Source organism: Prorops nasuta, unplaced genomic scaffold, assembly GCF_024137725.1.
Source record: "Prorops nasuta isolate Cenicafe-Biocafe unplaced genomic scaffold, Cenicafe_Pnas_1.2 PNAS00008, whole genome shotgun sequence".
Taxonomy (NCBI): Eukaryota; Metazoa; Arthropoda; class Insecta; order Hymenoptera; family Bethylidae; genus Prorops; species Prorops nasuta.
In genome coordinates, this window is record NW_027116805.1 from 8848518 (window position 1) to 8872442 (window position 23925).

A 23925-nucleotide genomic window follows, 5' to 3' on the forward strand; every position below is an offset into this window, starting at 1 on the left:
TTATATTGCCATAAAAAGCAAAACTGAAGATTCCTTTTCAGGATTTTGATCGTAAAGAAAGAAAAAACGTATCACGTCCAAGAGACTAGTCCTGCAAAAGCAATTCGAGAAATCCAGCAGGACAATGAGGACAGGGGGAAAAAGAGGGCTTTCGTCCAGGCTGAATCCCAGGAGACATGGGAGGAACGGCAGGATAATTCGAAAGGATTTGGAAGGAAAGTGCGAGACAGCCCCACCACTCTCACTGCAGTAGGGAATGTCTAGTAATAACTGCTCCTGCATTTCATCCGCAAAGTCCATATATATATATATATATATATATATATATATATATAGCTTCTCACCTATAATAATCAATCGATGGGTTTTCTCTAGATCCAATGAAATTTGGCCTGAATCATTGATCTATACCAATGAAAACTCTTTAAAGTTAAAGGGAACATACCGAAACGGCTGTCCCTATAGCCTCTCGCGTCACACTGGATGAACATTTGCTTGCACCATCGATGATTTTAAGGGTTCTCGAAGCTTAAAGGGGTTGGTTTGCCGGCTGTCTCACCAGGGCTCGAGGGTACAAAAGACCGATCTCTCTTACAGGAAGCATCTCCTTTAAACAACTTCCTGTCCCTGCTTCCTATAAAATACCTAGCCCCGCACGATAAAACCGAAAAGCCACAGAATCCACTCGAAGCAGCAGCAGCAGCAGCAGCAGCCTAGGGGTCTTCGGTCTCACCAAATTTAGTCGTAAAAAATAATCGAAAGCAGCAGGAGTATCGACAGAATCCCCATAATAAAGGAAACCTTCGAATAAAGGAAAATATATAGCGTTTTGGCTGGATTTAGCGTTATATGTCAAAATAAATCGAATTTGGAACAGTTCGATCCAAGCATCTGCTTAGAAATTTAGAAGCGAGCAGAGGATAAACTTGAACGAGAAATATTCTACCTGAACAAGTGAACAGCTTTGGAGAGCCTAATAAAGGACTTTAGGCCTATATATAAGTAGGAAAGGATAAGCCTTTGTGCCAATCACAGGGACTCGAAGGGATGAGCTTTAAAGGAGAAAGAAGATACAAGAAGATTCTGTCGAGTGAAGAATATTAAAGAGTCGCGAAGAAAACACTATTTCACTTGTTACATAAGACAAATCTCGAGGAGGAAAGGATACGAGATGTAGTGGAAAACTATATGTAGGTATAATAAGGAGGAGTATATAAGAAAAAATCAATTATCCGGCTGAAAGGGAAGAAAGAGGAGGTCTAATGGGGGAATAGTAATAGAAAGAAAAGAAAGTAAAAGAAAAGAAATTCGAGTGTAGAGGGTATTCGAATGGACGTGAAGGGTGGAGGAAAGGGATCCTTGGGGTAGCTTGGAATGCTGCCAGATCGTGGTCTCCGCTAAGTGATAAAAGATGGTACAATCGTTAGTGATGAGACTCACCTATTTTCTACAGAGTAGCTGGATTTAATAATTCGCAGCAGGTGTAGCGGGCACTGAACGGTATCCCGGAGGGTTCTCGAAGGTTTTAGCCGGCCTGCCGGCTTGTCACCAGGTCGCTAGTGGCGCCAAGGAAGGAGAGGGTGGGAGAGGAGGGGTGGAGAGGGGGGTTGGAGGGAGAGGAGAGAGGAAGTTAGCCAAGTTAAGGGAGTGACGAGTGGCAGAGATGGCGTTTCCCAGTTTCTACGGAACGAGGAGAATAAAATCGCTGGAGGAGTATTGGTTTTTGGCCCACCCCCCTGAGTGCGTGCGTGCGTGTGTGTGTGTGAGAGAGAGAGAGAGAGAGAGAGAGTTGATCTTCCTCCCGAAGGGACAGAGGGGGTGAGGTGAGAGGCACAGGAGAGCCGAAGGTTCCCGTGGGCTATTTCCGGTACTGTAGGGTTCTCTCGCCCGGTTACTGGCACCGCTATACGGCGCTGCCTCCCTCCCGGATTTAACGAACCAGCTCGGCAGCAGCTCTCGTCGCGACGATGGCTGCCGGCTCTCTGTCTGTCTGTCGTCCGACAGTGAGTACTGCTGCTGCTGGTGCTGCCACTGCAGCGCTCGCTCGCCGTCGCCGCCGCTCTCCCCTCACGGCGCGAGCTGCCAGTTGCCACCGTCGTCCTCGTCGCTCGCACATACCTCCTCTCCCCCACCTCCATCAACAGCTTTCTCGTCGCGCCATTGTCGCGCCGGCGCTACACAGTCTTTCTCCACTCGCAGCTTTCGCACCCTCCGGCTGGCTGACCTCTCCTCTATAGCACATCTAGCTCCATCCGCTCTGCGCGCACGCCAACCCTGCACCTTGTACTTCGCCTATACATGTATACATATATATATATATATATATATATATATATACGTTAAATCTTTCTCCAAAACTTGTATTACCTATACCTACGCTATTTGCAAAACTCCACTAATATAGGTATACCTAATACTTACAATCGGATATTGTCTCGCGTTATAGCTGTCAACAGCAATTTTTCTCGGCGTGACAACAGAACTCTTATTAATCTCAATTAAATATTTCTAAATTGTTGCGATAATAAAATTTAAGGTTTCACTTTACAAAGAGAATATTTTTCCCTACACTCAAATAATGGATTATTAAAAAAGCTATTTTATTATTGGCTTTTTAACTCAGTTGGATTTTTAATGAGTTTGAGAAAAAAGTTAATTTCGACTAAAGCTATTACAAGTATTTAGTTTTATGTAATTTAACCGATCGATTTCCGTTGAATTGACCGAGGACATTCACCAGTTTCCTTCGATCCATGTACTATGTATATTGAGACGTTTGCCAATTTCGCCAGGGACGTGACAGACCGGAAGTAACCAAGTTAAGGTGAAACTTGGCCAGTCGAAACTACGAAAAAGCAGCTCTTTGTACTTGGTAGATTCTGCAGGGTTATACAAAGCTTCTTGAGCTATATCTGGAAAAAGTTGCTGCTTACAGTTAGAAAACTGTATTACTTATACTCTCTCCAAATCACTAAATTTCGCTTCACTCCATACTTTCTCTCCTGCTCAAACTTCACGAATGGATCCATTGTTCGACAAAAAAAAAACTATTTTTTCTTATTAAAAAACTCATCTTATATTTCCATGCATTTTTATTCATTTACGTGCAATTGAAGAGACAAACATTCAAATTTTATCGTTGAAAATATTTATATAAATTTAAATAAAAATTCTAAGCAAAATTAACTTATTCCAAGAAATACTCATTTTTATTATAAACTTATTCTCAACTAAATTGTACAGCATTATTTTTTCGATATTCAACAAAAACTTTCAATTTTCCAATTGAGAATCCAATAATGTTGATAACGATTGATTAGTTCTGCAAGTAGATGTGTATGACTAGGATTTAAAGTCTACTACTTGGTATGTGTTTAAAATTTTTTTATCTTCGAAGCAAAATGTTCGGAGGTCAAAGTAGAAAAAGCCCTTGGAGACTATAGTCTCAACGAGAAAATTAAAGTATTAACGAATTGCACAGAAACATTGGGCCGAGATATTAAGTTGAATAAGAGATATATAATTTTAATAAAAGAAAAATGTTCATTTATCAATAAACTTGATTCATTTACATGCATGGTATATCCGTCAATACAATTATTTTCTTGAAAACAAAATCAGTCAAACTGAATCATTATAGGGTTTTCGGTGATCATCATTTGCGCACATTGCAGTAATTAAGAGAAGCAGTGATTGTATATGTCTGTATATACATCTAATAGTCTCGCTTGAAGAAACTGATTTAAAGCTTGTTATGCAAATGTTCGGTGAACGGAAGGATCTATCGGATCTTTACTCTTTATTAGATCAATCATTAACAGAGTCACGATAGGTTTTATCAACTTCCGAAACATATTTGTGTTGCTCTTTTTAATTAGCAGATTCTAACAGTTTCAAGCTACATTCCGAAATCAAGTAAACTCGTTAAAAATACTGACTTTTCTAAATATCAAGCGACACATTTCATTAAAATTTCAATACTTTCTCTATAATATCAGCTCATTTTCTAATGCAGCTTTACATGTGCATACTTGCATGTATACCTACACTACTCGTCATAAATTGTAAAAAACTTCTTTTATACTAGCTTGATACGGTTTGTAAAACAATTTTCAATCGTTATGATAAAACAATAAATTTAAGTTATTTGTTAAAAAAGGGAATTTGGAGAATTTAGCAAGCTCGAATAAACTTTATTGGAAAATTATTATAGATAAAAAAATAAATGAAATAATTGTGTTCATATTATCGAGCAGCATTGCGAATTTATTTAAAGCTGGATGAGCTGGAGCGTTAAATTCACGTTGCGCTTGGTCGATATATGTTCTAATCTGAATTAATTAGGGTTTTCATTAATCGCACGCGGTAGCGCGAGCGCAATCAACGTTCTTTTACTCAACAATTCAATCATGCGATCTTCAAATTATTTCATTGCTCCAACCGACTAGAAGATATTTCAGAATTTTTCAATCAAGTAATTTATTAATTCTTATATAATAAATGTTATACTTCTTGTGATAATTAATTAATTATCGCATTAAAATTGATCTTTTTTATTACAGGCATTTTTCTATATTTTTATAAGAATTTGCATTTTTGCTTATACTATATCTCTCTATGGTATAGACAATTGTACATACATATCCTGCAGTTATTTCTAATTGTGGAGGAGTTTGAATTGGTGATCGGTGATTGTGGGACAATTTGAGTGGGTGAATAGCGTTAATGATTTTATCGTTGTTGGATAGACCATCCACTATTATCCTTGCTAAGCCGATTACCCTGCACCTCTCTCTTCTATTTCCCCCTTCTCTCTATATATATATATGTATAACCAACCTCGATCTAATGCATGAAATACTCATGATAATCCTCGAAATCTCACGTCGTTCTTTGCCAGATCTACAAAACCGATTAGGATAAACTAAATGGTAAGGACTCCAGAGGAAATTGCCACAAGAAATTTCCTACCGCAGAATCCTAATTAGATTTTTAATTGAACCTGAACCTCTCCCCCACGCGCATTATTCATCACTACCATTTATCATATTCCTTGCATAATTTATTTCATTAAACAAACTCTGACTTTCAACCATATTGAAATTGATCAATCTTTTTAAGGATATTAATATATAAACATGGAAGTATTTTTAAAATTCAAAACGGTGCAAATGTCATAGGATTAATGATTTTCATAAAAGAAAAAAACAATGAATGAAAAGGTGATAAAAGAATATATATAGATTGGAGAGGGGCCTAGGGCCCACTAGTTTCGTGCCTGAAGTGAGTTCGCGAAGCTGGTATTGACCGCCCTTTACTAACCGTGTCGAGAACATCGGAAAAGCAAGTATAGCAACCTCCCGAATCGCGCCCTATTGCAGCCCTTTGCTACCAGTAGTACTAGCTAGTATATGTATATACGGCTAGAGTATGTATACCTATAGATATAGGCGCGTCCCACACCCTATCCCATCGTAATCCCCTCGAGCAAGGTTGCCACGCACCTGCGTGGGTTATTGCGCCAATTCGTATACCGAAAGGCAACCAGCCAGCGAGACATCATGCAGACGCAGTAGTAGGTGCGTGTTTGCATGTATATATATACATACAGCTCGCTCCACATACATGTATAGTATATACTAGTGGTGGAAGAGCGCGTCGCGGCGCGGCGCGGCGCGGCGACGGAACGTCTGACCGGTCCGACGCCCTATACCGGCGCGGCCGGCACTCGCCTCCTAAAGAATCGAAGCAACTTTACAACCCCCACCCCCTATCAACCTCTCCACCACCTTTTACTGTGTGTGGCCCACCATATTACTCCCATCCAACAGTCTACTCCTCCCCACCACTATCGTATATAAAAACCCTGAAAACCTCGTAACATTCATCAAATCTTCATATTAGATATTATCCTCTGATCCCAATAAGAAAATATTAATGCCTTTCCTTTCCTCCTATCACTCCTTAAAGTCCTTAAACAATAAGAATTCATTTCGTTAGAAATACCACTATACAATCCTCTCTTGTTTTCTTTCAATTTCGCAATTATATCCAACGAGGACCAAATATTGGCCATCAGTTTTAATTAAAAGGTCACAACGAAACATTTTGATATCTTTAAATTTATGGCGAATGGTTTCAATTTTTCTTTTCCTTCTTGTACGCCACATTAATAATGTTATAAGAATATTTTTGTTAACTATTTTTCGCGCGGATATTTTAATATTTTCACATTAAGAGATCAATATCATATGCATTTGTGAGAGTTGTTTTTATTGTTTCTTTTATGGTTATAGGTAAAACGCAATGGGAGGATTAAACGATGCGAAAAAGAGACGAATAACGGACGTAACTTCGTGCCATAATTTTACTATTTAATAGCTTGCTCGATATCGCTAATGGGAATTTGTAGCCGTGTTTCAGTTTAAACAGACCTAATGAGATTTCGCCGCTACTCGACGCCATAGAATTTATGTACGCGTGCGTGCGACACGTGGCGTGGGTTTTACTTTAGTCGATCCAACAATTGAAAACTAAATTCTACTGTGTGAACAAAACCATTTGAAAATTACAAAGAAAAAATTCTAGCCGTGGTAATTCAATGTGATCAAAATTATCACTCCCCTCTCCCCTTCTAAACTAATAGACCTGGCGATAATAAGCAATTTTTGAGATTTTATCCTAACAGAATTTAAGCAGATCAATAATTATTAACAAGCTGATTGCACATTTTTTTAAGCTACATAATATTAGCCTGCGTCAATAATTTAAAGTAAAATTCGATATCCATTGAGAGACGCGAAAATCCCATAGAGAATACACGCAGTAAAGGAATAATTTGGTTTCAAATAAATTCAACAGTATGCTGTAATTCGTTTGATTTAATATAGTAATTTTATATTCCAAGTACATATGTTTGCTCTTCGCATAAAATAAGAGAGAATAATAGAATGAAGGCACAAAGATATTGATGCGCTTGGAGTATATGAAAAGCTGATTTGTCCTCCTTAAAGCAATTCATTACAAGTTGTCTACTCATTTGATTTTGATAATGTTGAATTATATGAAAGGAAATTCTGGTATTATGAATGGAAAACTTGTGTGGATGTGCACTTACCTCATTTACCGGCTGTATAATCTCACTTCTAAATTCGACTGTATAACTCTCATATTCATGGCAGTCAATTTAACTATTACAATTACCACTGGAAACTTCTAAATAAACTCGGCCTCCATCCTGCTTTTATTAAATTATCCAATTCTTTCTCCTAAAATTAATAATATTAACGTAACTTTTTATTAATTATATGCATGAATTATTATAAATGAATCTTTAATATGGCATTTTTTATTCTATCATTGAGATTACTTTATTTTGCTGTATTATTTTCAATCGATAATTAATAGTAAAGTATAGCTTACATTTAAATCTAAAGGGAAATTGGGGTTTTCTTAATAAAATACAGTCCATAAAATTCGAAATTGATAAAACATTACGTATTCATTCTTAATATTATTATACAAGATTTCTTCTAATAATATTTTGCCTGTAAGAAGAGTTTATGTTTGTGATAAGAAGTGGGGTTTAATCGAGCATATTATATATAAATGAGTATAATCAATGGAGATATGTTGACGGAGTTTCATTGGTAAGGAAATTTATATTGATTTAACGATTAGTTATACAATTACCGCAATGCGTTGGGGAAAAGGACGCGAGAGATCTCAGGTAGAGAGCTCGAAGGTCAAAATATATAAAACGGGTCAGTAGATAAAAATGTACAAACCGCAGACATCTTTCTTCCTGAGAAAAATTTCGGAGCAAACGTGCAGAAAAGAGTCTGTGAAGAAACGAAACTTTATCATTTCCCAACTCTTTTTAACAAAGTTAGAGTTTATTTGAAAGAATGTCCAAAGGATAAAAAATCTGCTATATAAATTAATAATACCATAATGTAAAAACTACATAATTTATTACTGTTTCTGTGCTAAACAATTGTTAACGTCATAACAGCATCGCAATGACAGCAAATCATTTTAAAAGGCATTCTCTTTGAAATTCTCATCTAACCTGTAACTTCAATCAGACCTAAATAATAATGATAAAGAAAAATTGTGCTATTGCAAACTTATTATATATAGGCTCGGCATATCGAAAGGCAGCAAATCATTCCTAATATATGCATCAGTATAGATATACGCACACGATGCTCTTAGCTTTCACAGCGTCAATCTAATAGAAGAAGAAAACGAGGCAAAAATAAGAATATATTTTAATTGTATAAATTTGTACGTGTGTGCAGTGTGAGAATGCACAGAGATAAAAATGAATTACGTATAGGAATAATTTTTGATGCGTCCGATGGTTGATTTTTTTGTCTTTTTATTTTAATATTTCGCAATCTGTGCAAATTGAAAGTTAACGAGGCGTGGCGGCCGACTATTTGGAGTTTTGCTTGGCAAGGAAAATAATTTGCATGTCGTTATGGTAGAGGACGCAAAGGGGGCGATAACCCCTCGCACGAGAATGGATGCCCAATAAAAAATGGCCGATATATAGAGATTGTGTGGCAGTTGTATATAGCATGTGCCCTCGTTCCCTCGTTCACCATACCATCATCGGCCGACTCCTTTCATTCTCAATATTTCCGCATAACAGTCGATAATATGTAAACTTACATTGTACGCTTATAAATCACCTCTCCTCCACTCCCTTCAACAAACGCTGCAACAATTTAAATTATCATCAATTTTCTTCCCTCTTATCGCAATATATCCAGAAATTTCTCTCTAGACATATAATTTCAATGAAGAAAGTAAACATTTCAAGTATAAGATATATATTATTACTAATCTTTTTGATTACTTAAAAAATCTCTTATTCCTCCCACAAGGCACTCTCTTTTCAATATTACCTATAATTATTATTGTATTGTCAGATTTTCATGTGGAAAATTCACATCAATACTGTAAATATATATATACATGCAAGAATGACGAAACAGGTGGTTCTTCTCGAAGCAGCTCTCACTCCGCTAAAAAGAATATTATTGATTAATGAAAAAATTCAAGTTTTTATAAAAGAGGATTTGGAAAGAGTGAGAGGGGATGGGTAGTTGTTTGTTTTATTGGCCCTAAAAGTTTAGTCGTTCGTTCTTCTTTTTCACTGGGAAGAGATATTAAATGAAATAGGGGTTTGTGTGTGGCTATAAATTTTTATGAGTTGGCGAGGTATATCGGTCAATATGAATATCCTTTGAGGAACGCATGAGTGATTTGCGTCGAATTAAGAAAAGTCCTGTTGAAGGAGGGGGGAGGAATGGGGGCTTACGAGGCGCCGCGACGACGGCGTCTCATCGATCTGACTTGGCCAAATACCGCAGCCACTTGCGATATACAACGACGCGCCACTTCCGCCGAAATGCTTTCAGCTTGTTCGCGTATACCTTCCAAGGAAACCATGTTCGCGTTGACGATTCGCCTTTAAGCTCTTCATCGAGCAGAATTAATTTCTAGTTGTACATTTCAAGAACTGCAGCAGCAACCTGGCCATCGTACTACGTAGCATATATCAAATTACATACTTCTATACCGGTGCAACTCTGCTCTGCAGATGGTTAGTCTTATGCATTCATTTAAGTATATCAACAACGTTATTTTGCAAAATCGGGAAAGAGACTTGTGCTTATTAATTATGAATTTTTAATCGGCTCTTTAAAGAACATGACTAATCTCAGCCGAAATCACTTGGTGGTATTTTTTGCAACTTTTAAACTCTCCGTCGAACAATATTAAATCCCCTAAAAGAGATACTATTATAATATGCTTTTCATTTCAATCGGACAGTTAGTCAAACCAATATTTCTGCATGCAGGAAAAAACTTGGCAAATCAAGAGTTATCATTCCTCTCTCAAACTTATATATTATTATAGCAAAACTTGAAATTAGCTAATTGCAACTTTTCAATTTTCATTGATTTCATATATATCATCTTGCATGTTATTCGCAATGGAACGTACGTAATCTGCAATTATTTAAAGCCCGCAAATATCGATAATTTATCTATACCAATATTCGCTTAAAGAAAGAATATTTAGGCTGCTGCTGCTACTCTTTATAAATATTTTAATGGAAATTAAATAAACGAATAACGCAGCTTGCATTAATTAGGGGAAAATAATTGTTTACGTGCACTGCGACACGAGAGACGTACATACGACACTGGATCGAGTTTAGAATGAAAACGTATATATATATATAAACAAGTGCAGGCGCGAAGAGAAAGGTTTACCAGCATCTCTTTACGCTCTCCTGATAAAATGCTTTGCTTGATGGAAACTTTGGCACTCTTTTCTAATCCCCGTTAAGATTCCCCCGGCCCCGACATTGACCCCCTCCCTCGCCCCTACTTGACAAACCTCATGCAAACACGCATATTACAAACAATCAAACTGATTTTTCAAGAGAGATTATACCCGCGCGGGGGATCGATTACATTATAAGATTTATAATTAAATGACGATTACACTATTGAAACTCATTAATTTCATCAATCTCTTATATCATAGTCTAATCCTATATGCACTAATTAACTTTTCAATTACCCAACTTGAGAAAGCGTCAATCGGCTTAATCACACACAAACTATCAAACAATATATGATTATATATGTATAGCACACGAAGAAGAAACGATAACTCTTCCTTTATCAACTTTGCCTGAATAAGTTCTAATTTCTAACTGTTCTTTCTGCCAAAAAATATATCATTTTTTGCAATAGTACTAGAGAGAACGACTCTCTTTTGGGTATAAATGTTTGTTGAAATGCAAAAAAGAAAATGTTCTTTGCCTATAATCAATATAAACGATTTTGATATAGCTGTATAAGGATCTTCTCTGGTTCCAAGTGATTCGTCTGGTATTCGGGGAGACCGTCGCGCGTCGCGACGTCCACTTGTATATTGCAGGATAAGGTCAATATACACGTGCAGTACGCGTATTCCAGTTCCTGCACTGGTTTACTTCTCGGCAAACCTGGGGCCCGGATAGTTTTTATTAAATATCTGAGCGATTTAGGGACCTGCGCACTGGCAGTACATTTAAATGTGCTCAACCTTGTCCAGCGTATTTCGGCAGCGAAATGAGAATCGTTTGGAGAAGCGTGTTACTTACTCGATCTCCTACTCGCCGCCTGCTGGGTAAGCTGAAATTGCTCAACAGGTTATTCCCTGCACGACTTTGCCCACCCAAGCAAACCATAGTACCTCCTAAACTCAATTATTCTTATGCTAATAAAAAATGGTCGAGATAAACAATTATATGTATATATATATATATATATATATATCTTTTTTAACAATTACAGCAAGCATCATCTTCCAACTATCTTTCGCATTCCTAATTACATATATATATATATGTATATTAACAAAATTATTTATAAAATTCATTTTTATGTTTTACCAAAGTTTACGTCACTGCATTCGATTCTATTATAGTCAATGTTAAATCCGCCAATTATCGATCACAGCAATATATGTATATACATAGAATGATCCTGTTCGTTGAAAGTCAAATATTAATGTGAATAACCATAATCTTAGTAATAAGCTTGAAGAAAAAAGATGGAAATGCATGGAAAGCACTATTTTCGGAGAGAATCAGGGGACATTTTTTCTTTTCTTCATTTATATATAGAATAGTCACGATAGCCGTGCATGGCTTTTATGACAGTTTTAAATTAACATATTCTCGTAGGTGTACGTTAAGCTGGTGACACGACGTACGATACGTGTAACAGAAGTATATAGCGGTATAAGATAAGAAGAGCGTGTATTACATGTCTGTACACGCACAAGCTTTACCTACTAGTGGTTGCATAACGGTACCGCGTGACGTAAAACCATTTATCAGTATTTTGGTGACTTAACCGAACAGTAATGTTGAAAAAGAAAACTCACTTTAATTTTACTCTCGAAAAATTTAACAAACCACATTTTTTGGACTAGCAAATAAAAGAGCCTGGCGATACACAACGCACCCTAAAGAACAAAATTACCCAACGCCAATAATTATACCTATACATATATTGTATAGTTACATAAATACATTCGTCATGTGAGGAAGGAAAAAAGAGAGTTTTTTCTCCAAACAATTCAACTTTTCTCTCCCCCCACTCGACAATTTTATTGCTCAATTCTTTATTTTTCTCGAATTGTGAAATTTTATGTTACACATATTAGCTAAACGAGTCTGTTGGATAACGGTATATAGATTAAAATATGTGTGTGTGTGTGTGTGTGTACACGCGTAGTTTATAAAGATTTGCTGTACGTGTGGTAAAGATTCACGTGTGTGAGTGAGTAGGTGTGCAACAGTGCTGTGTGCCAGCTGTACACATGTGTTGCGCGAATTTGCGAATGACTTCCTCGCCAGAGATGCTACCTTGGTACACGGTTCGCCAATTCGAAGGCCTGACGACGCTTACCCGGACCTCTTCTTCGCGGATCGAGACCTTCGGACATCGTTCCACCAATTCAAACTCCATTGCGATGCAAAAAAAACGCCCGAAATTTTGCTTACCCCCTAAATTAATCCTTCCTCCAGTCTCTCTCTCTCTCTCTCTCTCTCTCTCTCTAATATCACCCAGCACAACCCTCACCCTCCCCCCTCCCCCATCACACAATTCACCCATCTTTCCTCTCTATATGTATATATACTTTGTTCTATCATCTCTCCTCTTTTATCTCTGCGACGAAATATCCTCTGTGTGTGACTTTTCTCTTTTATTTCTTTCTTATTATCCTGCAAACCTTTCTCTCACTAAGAACCCTTATTATTTTACCCTTCCTTTTTTTCTTTCTCACTTTTCTGCAGGATATCCTTTGTTTCCCATGCATACACTTTTATCTGCATGGTAGTAAATAAATAAATTGTTTTCTTCTAATTCAGCAAAATTAATAATAATTTTCTTTACTTTCCATCTATTGGTCTTTTTATTTTCTATAAGTTTCCTGTACTTTCAATGGTATTTTTTATAAGTATTCTTCAATAAGTATTTTCATAATGCGCGCATATTTTTGTAACAAGAATTTTTTATTTATTCTAAAAAAGGTTTCAAGTGTCTTTGAGGTATCGTGAAAGCTCTATTAGACGGGATAAAGAGTTTTGCAAATGGTTCTGGTATTCTTCTCGTCTCAGTACAGAGAGACACGACAATATAGCAGTACATATATTTTTTCATAGATTGCAAGAACCATTTCTATATTCTTGTACATTTAAAATACAGAAAAGTAAATAAAATCTTATTCTTATACAATAATGATGGATTACCATGTAACATGTACGAATAATATTTATTTAAACAATTAATTACAATTTATAAATTTGCATAAAGAAGGAGCAATATAGCGTGTACTTTATTGTTAAATGCAGTATGGTCTCACTTGCACCAAAAAAGGACAGCAAAATGCACAAATTTCCACCTACCATTCCATAATTTCCTAATATAATTTTGTTACATATTTTACAACAATCCCTGATATGTTATTAAATAATTGTTTTTATAAAAGGCGGTGCAGCTTCTGGGTGCAGAAAGGCGTCGGCATAGGCTGGAAAGGATAATGAGCGTATTCCACCTGTAACGAGTCCGCGATTACTTACCATTTACCGTAAATGGATTTTAAGGTTAAGCTCTTGACGTAGAACGCGTGGAGGTACAAAATGTCGTCATACGACGCGCACGGTGAGTTTCATTAACAGGGAACTATGATTCAACAGGTACAAATGGACAGTATACACATTCACATAAACGCCCACGATCAATATCCGTGTAGAGAATTTCTATTAAATTAACAATGAACAGTGCTAATTCAAAATAAATAAACAAGAGTCATCTCTTTTGATTCGCTTGAGGAATCAGTTCAATTACCTTACAATTAATTCGACACGTGTTTATCAAATTAATCCTATTTCCTGTGTCAAAGGATATACTATATATATATATATATATATATATATATATATTACACGATAAATAATATAGTGACGCAATTGACGATTGTTGATGGAATTTGTCATTGGAAATAAAGGGTGCGAGGCAGGATTCGTAGATTTTTTTCATTATATATTCATGCAAATTGGACAAAGGATACACAATGGGAAATGAAATAAATGCAGGGGTAATGTGTGCAGTATATGATAAAGTCAATTAATCTTGCAGATGTAAATGTTTATAATAAAATAGGGAAGAAGAATTTTTACGTCAAAGTATGATCCTCTTTCGCAATACTCGAGCTTCTTGGCAAAGCTGGTCTCCTGGTGACCTCGACCGGGTAACTTCAGTCAAGTGTGACCGCCAGGAGAACCCGTTTCTAAGAAAGGTAGTTCACTGCGTGTGTGTGTGTGTGTGTATATGTATACATTCGGCGCGTGTCAAGCAACGATGGACGTACGCATGAAACTTGTAATTATTATAAGCGGAAGATGAGAAAAATCTCACCGACCTTCCGAAATCCGACGAGAAATCGTTCGATCGAAAAATCCTCGCCCCATTCCGAGGAGAAGCTCCCCAAACCGGAAGTAAACTACATTTCCAAACAATATAATCTCCAAAATCTGCGAGTCCTCATCACTCGCAGATAATCTTTTAAAAATAATTACGATAAGCCGCAGCCACTGCGATTTATTATAACTAATTCCGTTTAGCTCGCGAAAGCTCCGTGCAAAGCTTTGCTAGGAACATGGAAGGGTGTGTCGTCTTTTATTTTTTTTCCGCGCGAATAAAATTAAAGGGTCGTTGCAGGTCGCTAGAATATTATTTATATGAATCGGATAACGCGTTTTTTTTACTATACGTCAAATGGTTTCTATGAATTCGCGGAAATTTCAAGCTTTTCCCTGAAAAATTTTATATATCGAAGCAGGAGAGCAGGAGTTGGTCGAAAGCACGTGACATCGATCCAAATAATTTCGCGGTCAGCATGGAGTTAAGGAGAAGAAATTATAAAAAATAGTAGGAACCGTCTCAAAAGTGCAGCCAGACTCTCCGCACTGATTCTTCGTGGAACGACCAAAAGGAGAGAAAAAAATTCATCCGTCGCACACACAGATGTGTGTGGAACAATAAGAAAGAGCTTGTGAGGTACCGTTGGGGCTCTGTAGGTAAAGCAGGAAGGAGCTCTAATGATATAACGCGGAGTGTAGTTCTGGAGGGGGGGGGGGGGGGAACTAAAATTAAGCGATAAAAAACGTCTAGTGGGACATTTTGTAAAGTAGCAAAATGGCCTTTATGAGTCGGACGATCATGCTGAGAAGAAACGAGTGGAGAAATTTGGGGGTAGCGAGGGACGGGGAGGGGGGGGGGGGAGAGAGGTCGAAGTCGACTTCAAGTTTCATCGGATTTGGGGATTTGGGGGACAAGGGTATACACGTATACTGATAGCGCCAATGGAGTAGTGATAATAAACTGGTCTAGTAAAAAGCCGATTGACAATCAAGTGACAATACATTTCGCGAATGATCAGGCAAGCAGAAGGCTGCTAGAGCTGTTCATTGAGATCCAGCGGAACGCGTATGGACGGACGGCGGCGCGGCGTAGACCGTGCCTCGTAGTCCTCGGCCCTCGTAGGCCTCGCGCGCGTAGCCTCGCAACGTAACATTCGACTGGCCCGCAGTGCAGTCCCGCACAACTTTAGAGCTCCGACTTAACAGAGAATGATAAAACGAAGAGGTTGTGCCCAAAGCGATGCCAGCACCCCCAACACCGCTCGCTTTCAACTAAACCAGTAACGCGCGCGCGAAAATATAACATGGAGAAATTCTTCAATGCTTATAACTACAAATCAGTATGAAACTTTTCTATTAATCATTCTCATCGAATGCTTAAATGACATTATGGAAAATAATTGAACCGGGTAAATTTACCATTAGACTTGATAGAAAGTAATGCAAGTTAGTATTCCTTATATCGGTGTTGCATTTATTCTAATCAATTCTTAATATTAATATAAGATATTTGTTGTTCAGATAAATAGTAATAAAATGATATTCTTGATTTTGTGCTTTTTTATTTATTCATCGAACATCCAATAGATTATTGTATTGTAAGAAAAGCTTTGGAGAATAGAGCAAAGTAAAATGGAAAAATAAGCTTGCAATGGACCGGATATTGCGTTGGGTGGAGTCTCCTATAGTGTTGTACCGCCATTAACAAATACTTGGAAACAGGGCAGCAGGACGAAGAGGTTTCAGTATTCCGAGTTAGCCAAGTGTTCGGCTTATCGATCAGACAGCCACGTGCCGACCTCACGAAGCCCCAGCATGTTCCCCTACGAACGGAAGACTCGAGTGTGACCCGGCCTGGGGACATGAGCACGTCCTTAACGAAGGTCAATGACCCACACGGCCCCCACAGTCTCCTCTCCTACATGTATTAACAACTCTCTTCTCAATCGACGACAAACTAACGACATCTGAACTTTTCTGCTAGAAACCATTTGATCAATTTACAGATACCTACGGCCTCTATGATAATTTCTTCTTTTTAAATCATCTATTTGCAATGAAAAATATTATCGTCTCTCTCTCTCTCTCTCTCTTTCTCTCTCGATCTCAGTCATTCATTTCATATATCCTTTTTTCTCAAATAAAAAATTTGCTACATTCAATAAACAGATATATATATACATATATACAGGGTGTTTCACGTAAGGCGCCCCAGCTCGAAAAGAGGACTTAGAGCGCATGGTGGGGGCAGATGCATCTTATTGGCCGCGGTTAGAAAGAGAGAGTAAGAGAAAGAGGATAAGAGTTGACCAAAGATGACTGATGTGAGCGGGGAAGGGAGGGGCAGCGATACGCTAGGCGTATCGTCTAGTAAAGGATAGCTCTATCCTTCTCCACGTTAATTCTTCTCTCTCCCTCCGCGGCCAATTAGATGCATCTGCCCCCACCATGCCCTCTGAGTCCTCATTTCGAGCTGGGGCGCCTTACGTGAAACACCCTGTATATTAGGGTGGTTGTTAAAAAAAAATTTTTTGACGGATCCCCAAAAACCACTAGTATTTGATGAGAAACTACAGTGGTTGAAACCTGTGGCCTGACACAAATGATAGAAACACGTGCCTCAATGCGATCAAATACAATTTTCGAATAATTTTACAGTTTTTCGCTGATAACTCATTAAATATTCGATTCTATGAAAAGATGCATATAACCTTTTCTCTGAAGAATTAAATTCTACATAATAAAGGTTCTATACATTTTTCTTCTAGAATGCATACTAATCGAGATATTGCTGAAAAATCGATCCTCTTTTTCGTTTATACACATTATATTGACATATGCTCATATGAGTAGTTATTCTTATTTCGCTGTAGTTACACATTTTATGTCTCTTAATTTAATAAAATATGTTAATTGTACGGTAAACTAAAAATAATTATTCATATAAACATATCAATATAATGTGTATAAACAAACAAGAGGATCGATTTTTCAGGAATATCTCGATTACTATGCATTCTAGAAGAAAAATGTATAGAACCTTTATTATGTAGAATTTAATTCTTCAGAGAAAAGGTTATATGCATCTTTTCATAGAATCGAATATTTAATGAGTTATCTGCGAAAAACTGTAAAATTCTTCGAAAATTATATTTGATCGCATTGAGACACGTGTTTCCATCATTTATCAGGCCACAGGTTTCAACCACTGTAGTTTCTCATCAAATACTAGTGGTTTTTGGGGATCCGTCAAAAAAAATTTTTTTAACGACCACCCTAATATACTATATATATGTATATATATATATATATATGTAATATTTTTTTAAAATTATAATATACCAACAGATTTTTCTTCCTTTTTATTCACGATATTGTGTTTCTTTTTCATTTAAAATTATAAGTTGTATAAATTTGTTGATTACGAAGCGCATCCAATCATGCGTGATGAAACAAATATAGATATTATTATTATTAATAAAATCAGTTGGTGCGATGCTGTTAAAAATTTTGTATGATATCAACTAAAATAAACTATATGGATGAGATCCGCTGACCATGCAATTAAAAAATATTAAATATCCTTAACAGACAAGAGTATGATAATAACATAATGAAAGATAAAAATGAAAAATTAATAAGATTAAATCTTATCCATAGTAAGAAAAATTTCAACCATAAATAGAAAGTGATTTTGGTTTAAATTTTTGAAACAATCTGTTATTTAATCAGATTTTTTGTAGTAGTAATGATACGAGCTGACTTAATTATATAAGCTAGCTGTAAGTGAACTACGTTAGTTCTTTTATTTTATAGAAATTTTTATATAGAAGTTCCGATGATTTATAAAGTTTATAGGATGGACGTAGGTAAATGGGCTGACCACGATTGACATTTCCTACTGAATCTGCTGACGTCACGCGGGGATTACATATATATATATATATATATATATATATAGATCATACAAACACGTCAGCGTGACTGGTTAGTTATTTACTAGCAGGAAATTTCTGTTTGCCTGGTATGTTGCGCGACAGCTAGACATCTTGCGGGTCCGTACGGATTCCTTTCCGTAGGTAACAATCGACCGTCAAATACCTCGAAATTCTCCTCACAGAAGCATTGACCTCCTCAATTGTTTAACCTTGAAAATTACGCGACCCTGTGTCCTCCCTCTCCTTTCATTCAACCCATAACATATACATACATGTGTGTATTATTTCATCCCAAAGAGGCCACTCATTATACCAGCGGAAAGCCTATCACATACCTCATAAATCTCACAATTTTTATCTTCGTTTCTCCCACACCTGATGACCATACTAACAATTTTGCGCGTTTCATTGATGAATTATTAAATTAGTCAATAATTAAAGCAACTTATTATTAATGTCAGCCTTTTGGTAATACTTTAAATAAGTATTATACCTTAAAAAGATTAAGGTTGTAATTTACATACCTTGGTAATTTATATATACCTCTAAAATTAGACGAGATTATTTTTAAAATGACAAATTATTGATTAATTAATAAAAGTGAAATTTTCTTTTTATAAATCTGCTACTGTATTGCGCTAAATTCTATGCAATATAATTTATTTTCACAGCGCAAATGAATACAACAATAATTTCACGATTAATCAAGTCTTCTTTTACACAAATAATAACACAATATCTTTTATTTATTTCTGTACGTCTGTTTTTATCCTATAGGTATATGCATGCATATGTGGACGATGAATTTGCAGCTTTAAGAGTGAGGTGAGAATATAATATACAACTCAATTATTGTGAAAAAGTACTTTTATTCTATTTTCTTTGACTTTATTAAAAGTAGGTCCCCACAGAATTTATTTTAAAATAGGCTGAGTATATAGTTTATGCGTCATTAAGTTGCGTGGTGAAAAAGTTTAGTCGTGTGTCCTAAATAATTTGCATAGAGTTTTCTATTAAAAGAGAACCTTCCACCTACATATCCAGTATGTATATACATATAGGAGCGTTTGGAAAAGTAGTTAAGTAATCGATCGGTTATTTTTTGTTTCAGAAAATTAATAGAAATTTAAGATTGTACACTGCGATAATTTTTAAAGAACATTTATGAAAAAATTGAGATTGGTAAATGGAAAATTGAAGGAAAGCCTGGTGATAGCCCCTTTAAAATTGCGTTCAAAATAATGGTAGCACACGTGACTGATACACGTGACCAGGCTATTGCGCTGTGCGCAGTGGCAGAAATGCCTAGGAAGACATAACTGACAGAAGTCAGAACTCACAGCACAGAGACTAACGGTGGTCGAAGCTTCCACAGGGCTTACAAGAAGCCGATTTAAATCCCTTTTACTGTTTTCCATTATGTTATCTGTTTGCATAACCTAAACAAACCTATTTGTCAAGAAACTTGAAAGGAATGACATTGTAAATCGAATGTTACTTAAAAACTTCGCACTAAAAACGTTTAAGTTTAGTATTCCATGAAAATGTCTGACCAAGAAGACACGTTTTGTAAAAAGATGCGAAGGGCCACCAGGGAAATTCACGCGATCAGTGATGCCCTGGTTAATGCCAAATTAGCATTTGGTAAGTAATTTTTACCATACAAAACTTGTTATTTAATTATAACATGTCTCGTTGCTTTAAAACTTGATTCCAATGTTTAATATAATTTTATAATGCAACATTGCACAATAATTTATTGCTTTTACGGTACAATGCTAAGATTGATTCTGATGTACTTACAGGTTTCCTTGATGATTCTGTATGGGCCGATGGTCTTCTAGTCTTTTATGAGATCTTCCGTTACTTAGAAGGTGCCATGATTAGATTAAAAAGCACTAAAATTGGCTTGCTCAGATTAGCCGAGTTACAAAGAACGGACGCATTTGAAAAAGATCTTGAATTTTATTTAGGAAAAGGGTGGATGAAAACTTATAGTCCTAGGTAAATAATTTCCTAATGGCCGCAGCTTTAGAATATTTATTACAAATTATTCTTAAATAAATTCTTAATGTAATACTTATCAAATTTTCAGGGAAAGTGTTATAAAATATCTTATGCGTTTGAGAGAAGTGGAGGATACAGATCCTACTCTATTAATGGCGTATATTTATCACTTATATATGGGTTTGCTTAGTGGTGGGATCATTTTGAGAAAAAAGAGGCAACTTGTGCAAAAGATTTCTCTATACAAGGACATAAAGCCTGGGGGTAATAATATTACAGATTTTGGGGAGAATAGTATATATGAGCTTAAAAATGAATTACGCGAAACAATGAATAGAATTGCAGAAACACTTGATGAAGATACAAAAAATAAGCTCATTGAAGAAAGTAAAATTGTTTATAGTCTAAATAATGAGATTATTCGAAGTGTAAGGGGAGCTGGAACTGTGATTTTCAAAAAGTTAATCTACTTCATCAGTGTTCTTACACTCGTTCTTCTAGTCTTCCTTGTTCTATTTAAATAATAGTATCTTACAAAACATCTTGTCACTTTGCTCGAAACTGTATATATATTTTTACCAATTGCACCATTCCCTAAAAATAAATTATTATTTTTTTATAACTAGGTATAAAATTTTGAATTGCCAAAATATCTACACTCACATTTAAAGAATTTTAATGCATTTTATTGATGAATAGTGAACTATAACTACAATAGGAAAAAGCAGCAAGAGATCAAAATGAAATGTCTAATAAAACGATATCTTGTTCATATGCTAATATTTATTGTCAAAATACTGCAGGCAAATTAATCAATCAAACTAAAATTTTAATTATAACAAATCGGAGCTAGCTCTTACCAAAAAAATTTATCGATAAGATTGTAAATATTATAAAAATAAAAGTAACTTGCATGAGTCATTAGCAATTTCTTAAATTAAGAAAATATTCTCTCTTCAAATACTGTATTTTTTAAAACATATCAAGAGTTGTCTCTTTAAACATTAAAACTTTGTCCTTTTGAAAGAATATCGTTTAATAATATCGGCAGTACTAAATTGTCAAATATTCAACTAAAATGAAACAAAAATAATAATTACATAAAAATCTTTAAAAGTGTCTTGATCTTATAGCATGAACATTTTGAGAGAATGAAAATGGTTTATATTAAAAATCACATATCATTGATATTATTTTAGAATACCTTAACATATTGTCTTGTATATAATGATAATTTTTCATCATAATATATACAGAAACTTGCTTTTGCCTCTTCCGCTCATACATAAATTTATTATGTAGCATAGGAAAGTTTCTTTTTAAGATTAATAAAAAAAATGAAAGTAAATCTCCTCTTCTCGAGCTGAATAATGCAGCTGAATAGTGTACAGTCCATATTGCGAAGAACTTAAAGACAGTTTAAGATAGCTTGTTTATCAAATTTGAAATTCGTCCACGTTTTAGAAGAAAACCCTAATGATTTGACCTGTATTTGAAAATAAACTTGTGTTAGATTTATTGATTCTATTTGTACGGCAGGGGAGGAGATTACTTTTGTGTTTGTGTGCAATTTACGCGCAGTTTCTCCAAATAAGAGTGACTTGATGTTTCCACCTGGAGATTCCATTTGTGAAGACTCCTTAAGATTACCATCTGTTGAAAAAACGAATTATGAAACGTGAAACAAATTTGAAAACAAATGAAAGTCATTTGTAAATAATTAAGTATACTTTCTACCTTTTTTATCCTTATCACAGAGGCGTGTTTCCGAGTTGTTGCATTTGATAAATTGTATGGCAGGGTCAGCTAAGAAAGAACTTTTCGGAGAGGCTTTCGGGCTACCTACTAAGTGTTTAGCAAGAACAGGAGAACCTTGCCCGTCATTAGTTTGTTCGCCAAATAAATTACGTTTAAGGGCAGCTTTTGAAAGAGCATTTTTGTTATCGTTTAAACCCCGTTTACTTCTAGCAGGTGAAGTATTTGATTGACAGCCATTCCTAGTATCAACAAATTCAGCCTGTAAAATAGTACATAAAGAAAAATAAAATTTAACTCTGAACCTGATATGCTTAGGTATATTGATCATTTTACATGCTACAGTCAATGTTAATTCAATTTTTAGTCAGTTCAATTAGTCCGTAAATTTTGGCTTGTTCAGTCTTACATTATTTCACCAGAGAAGTTTTTAATCCAACATAAGGATTCCATCTCCCTGTACATTAATAAAAAACTAAATATTTATAAAGATAAAGCTATAAAGTACCTGAGTTGATTGATAAAAATTTTGTCTTTTGCTTTTGGCCAATGACTCTACATCTCCCACAGACTTATGTCTATATCTTCTTGTAGTTCCGTTTTTGGTCTCTCGTTGTTTCTCATAAATCCAGCGCTTCAATCTCCTAATGAAAAAGTATATTAATTTCTTTGTGTCTTTTATTTTTTGCTCTAATTATATAAATAAACAATTCTTACTTTACAAATGGAAAAACCATAAAAAATGCATTTGGAGCAAATCCTATTTTCAGTTTTGGAGTCATATCTTTTTTGTTGTTAGGTAAATCGGCTATAGCAAACCAATCTACGTTCTTTATTTCTTTTCTGGTCAATGGCTGAAACTTTGTATCATTTTTCACACCAGATATAATGTAAAGCCTTACTAGTTGATCATTTATCGTTGATTCAATATAATCATCTTTATTAATTAAATTAGATATGTCAAAGCCAGTTTCCTCAAGAACTTCACGTACTGCACAATGAGATGGATCCTCATCTTCATTGACTTTGCCTTTTGGAAAACTCCAGCTGTTCTTAGCCCAATAACTTTGAACTAGTAATACTTCTGTCAAATCTTCGTTCAGCACTATCGCACCATATGTTGGAACATTTTGTTTATACTCCTTCCAGTTATCCAATACAGTAGCCAAATTAGGTAAGTGTGTTTTTAAAAAAGGAATATGATGAAAAATGTGTAATGCAAACTCCTTCATGCCACATGTTTTCAATTTGGAATTTTCTTCCGCACAATAAAAATCTAGATAAAACCAATGAGCTAACTCTATTTGAAAACATATCCTTACTAAATTTTTTCTCTCTTCTTCGGGAACATTAATGATAAAACGACTAAAATAAAGATTAAATTATTGTTACATTTATCATCATTTTTATTACAAACTGTACACTGACTTCTTATTTACTCCTTAATGACGTTGCATTATATAAATAAAACAATAAACAAGTTTTTTAAAAACTAACCTACTAAGGTCATCCAGAATATCGGACGGAATTGTCATGGGTACAAAATGCTCTGCCATGTTGCGTATTGACTTTAATTTAAAGATAATAAACTTTGGCCACGTATGGAACATTAAAATGGCTCATGTTTTCAATTATTACACACAGTAGTTTACTTCGAAGCTGGAGGAAGTGCGCACCGTGCCGCCAAGTGTAGTGTCTTCCAGAAATCCAGATGCGCGC

At 35.6% G+C, this 23925-nt stretch overlaps 3 protein-coding genes across 5 annotated transcripts in view; 1 reads left to right on the forward strand and 2 right to left on the reverse strand.

Annotated features, from left to right (window-relative positions):
• The window catches only part of LOC136775735 (microtubule-associated protein futsch-like), a 57139-nt gene extending 55157 nt beyond the window's left edge, over positions 1 to 1982 (reverse strand). The window contains exon 1 of the mRNA XM_066730765.1: positions 1441 to 1982. The gene's annotated coding sequence lies outside the window, so the exon portion shown is untranslated. The remainder of the gene's footprint in view (positions 1 to 1440) is intronic.
• A 17776-nt stretch (positions 1983 to 19758) lies between these two features.
• On the forward strand, positions 19759 to 21070 carry Ho (Heme oxygenase). The gene is made up of 3 exons (XM_066731130.1): positions 19759 to 20088; positions 20250 to 20448; positions 20540 to 21070. Exons 1-3 carry the CDS (start codon positions 19983 to 19985, stop codon positions 20973 to 20975), a joined length of 741 nt encoding a protein of 246 aa, XP_066587227.1. The 5' UTR covers positions 19759 to 19982; the 3' UTR covers positions 20976 to 21070.
• Positions 21071 to 21214: 144 nt separating this feature from the next.
• Positions 21215 to 23843, reverse strand: DCP2 (decapping protein 2). Of its 3 annotated transcripts, none has more exons than XR_010823006.1 (6): positions 23704 to 23843; positions 22924 to 23571; positions 22715 to 22850; positions 22189 to 22468; positions 21656 to 22104; positions 21215 to 21524 (listed from the first exon to the last, which is right to left on the reverse strand). XR_010823006.1 is itself a non-coding variant. In XM_066731126.1 (6 exons), the coding sequence occupies exons 1-6, from the start codon at positions 23814 to 23816 to the stop codon at positions 21860 to 21862; spliced, it is 1356 nt and encodes a 451-aa protein (XP_066587223.1). In that variant the 5' UTR covers positions 23817 to 23843; the 3' UTR covers positions 21215 to 21859. The 3 variants fall into 3 exon arrangements, 2 of the variants coding, with proteins under 2 accessions (XP_066587223.1, XP_066587222.1); XM_066731126.1 differs by having other exon boundaries at positions 21215 to 21937; positions 22004 to 22104; XM_066731125.1 differs by having other exon boundaries at positions 21215 to 22104.
• Positions 23844 to 23925: the final 82 nt, after the last annotated feature.

Excerpts from the sequence above, each read along its gene's own strand:
- Ho (XM_066731130.1), top strand. The coding sequence starts at position 19,983 with ATGAAAATGTCTGACCAAGAAGACACGTTTTGTAAAAAGATGCGAAGG. Across the intron at positions 20,089-20,249 it reads TAATGCCAAATTAGCATTTG|GTTTCCTTGATGATTCTGTA; the intron begins GTAAGTAATTTT and ends ATGTACTTACAG. Across the intron at positions 20,449-20,539 it reads ATGAAAACTTATAGTCCTAG|GGAAAGTGTTATAAAATATC; the intron begins GTAAATAATTTC and ends TCAAATTTTCAG.
- DCP2 (XM_066731125.1), bottom strand. The coding sequence starts at position 23,816 with ATGTTCCATACGTGGCCAAAGTTTATTATCTTTAAATTAAAGTCAATA. Across the intron at positions 22,851-22,923 it reads ATGGTTTTTCCATTTGTAAA|GAGATTGAAGCGCTGGATTT; the intron begins GTAAGAATTGTT and ends CTTTTTCATTAG. Across the intron at positions 22,469-22,714 it reads ATTTTTATCAATCAACTCAG|GCTGAATTTGTTGATACTAG; the intron begins GTACTTTATAGC and ends ACTATTTTACAG.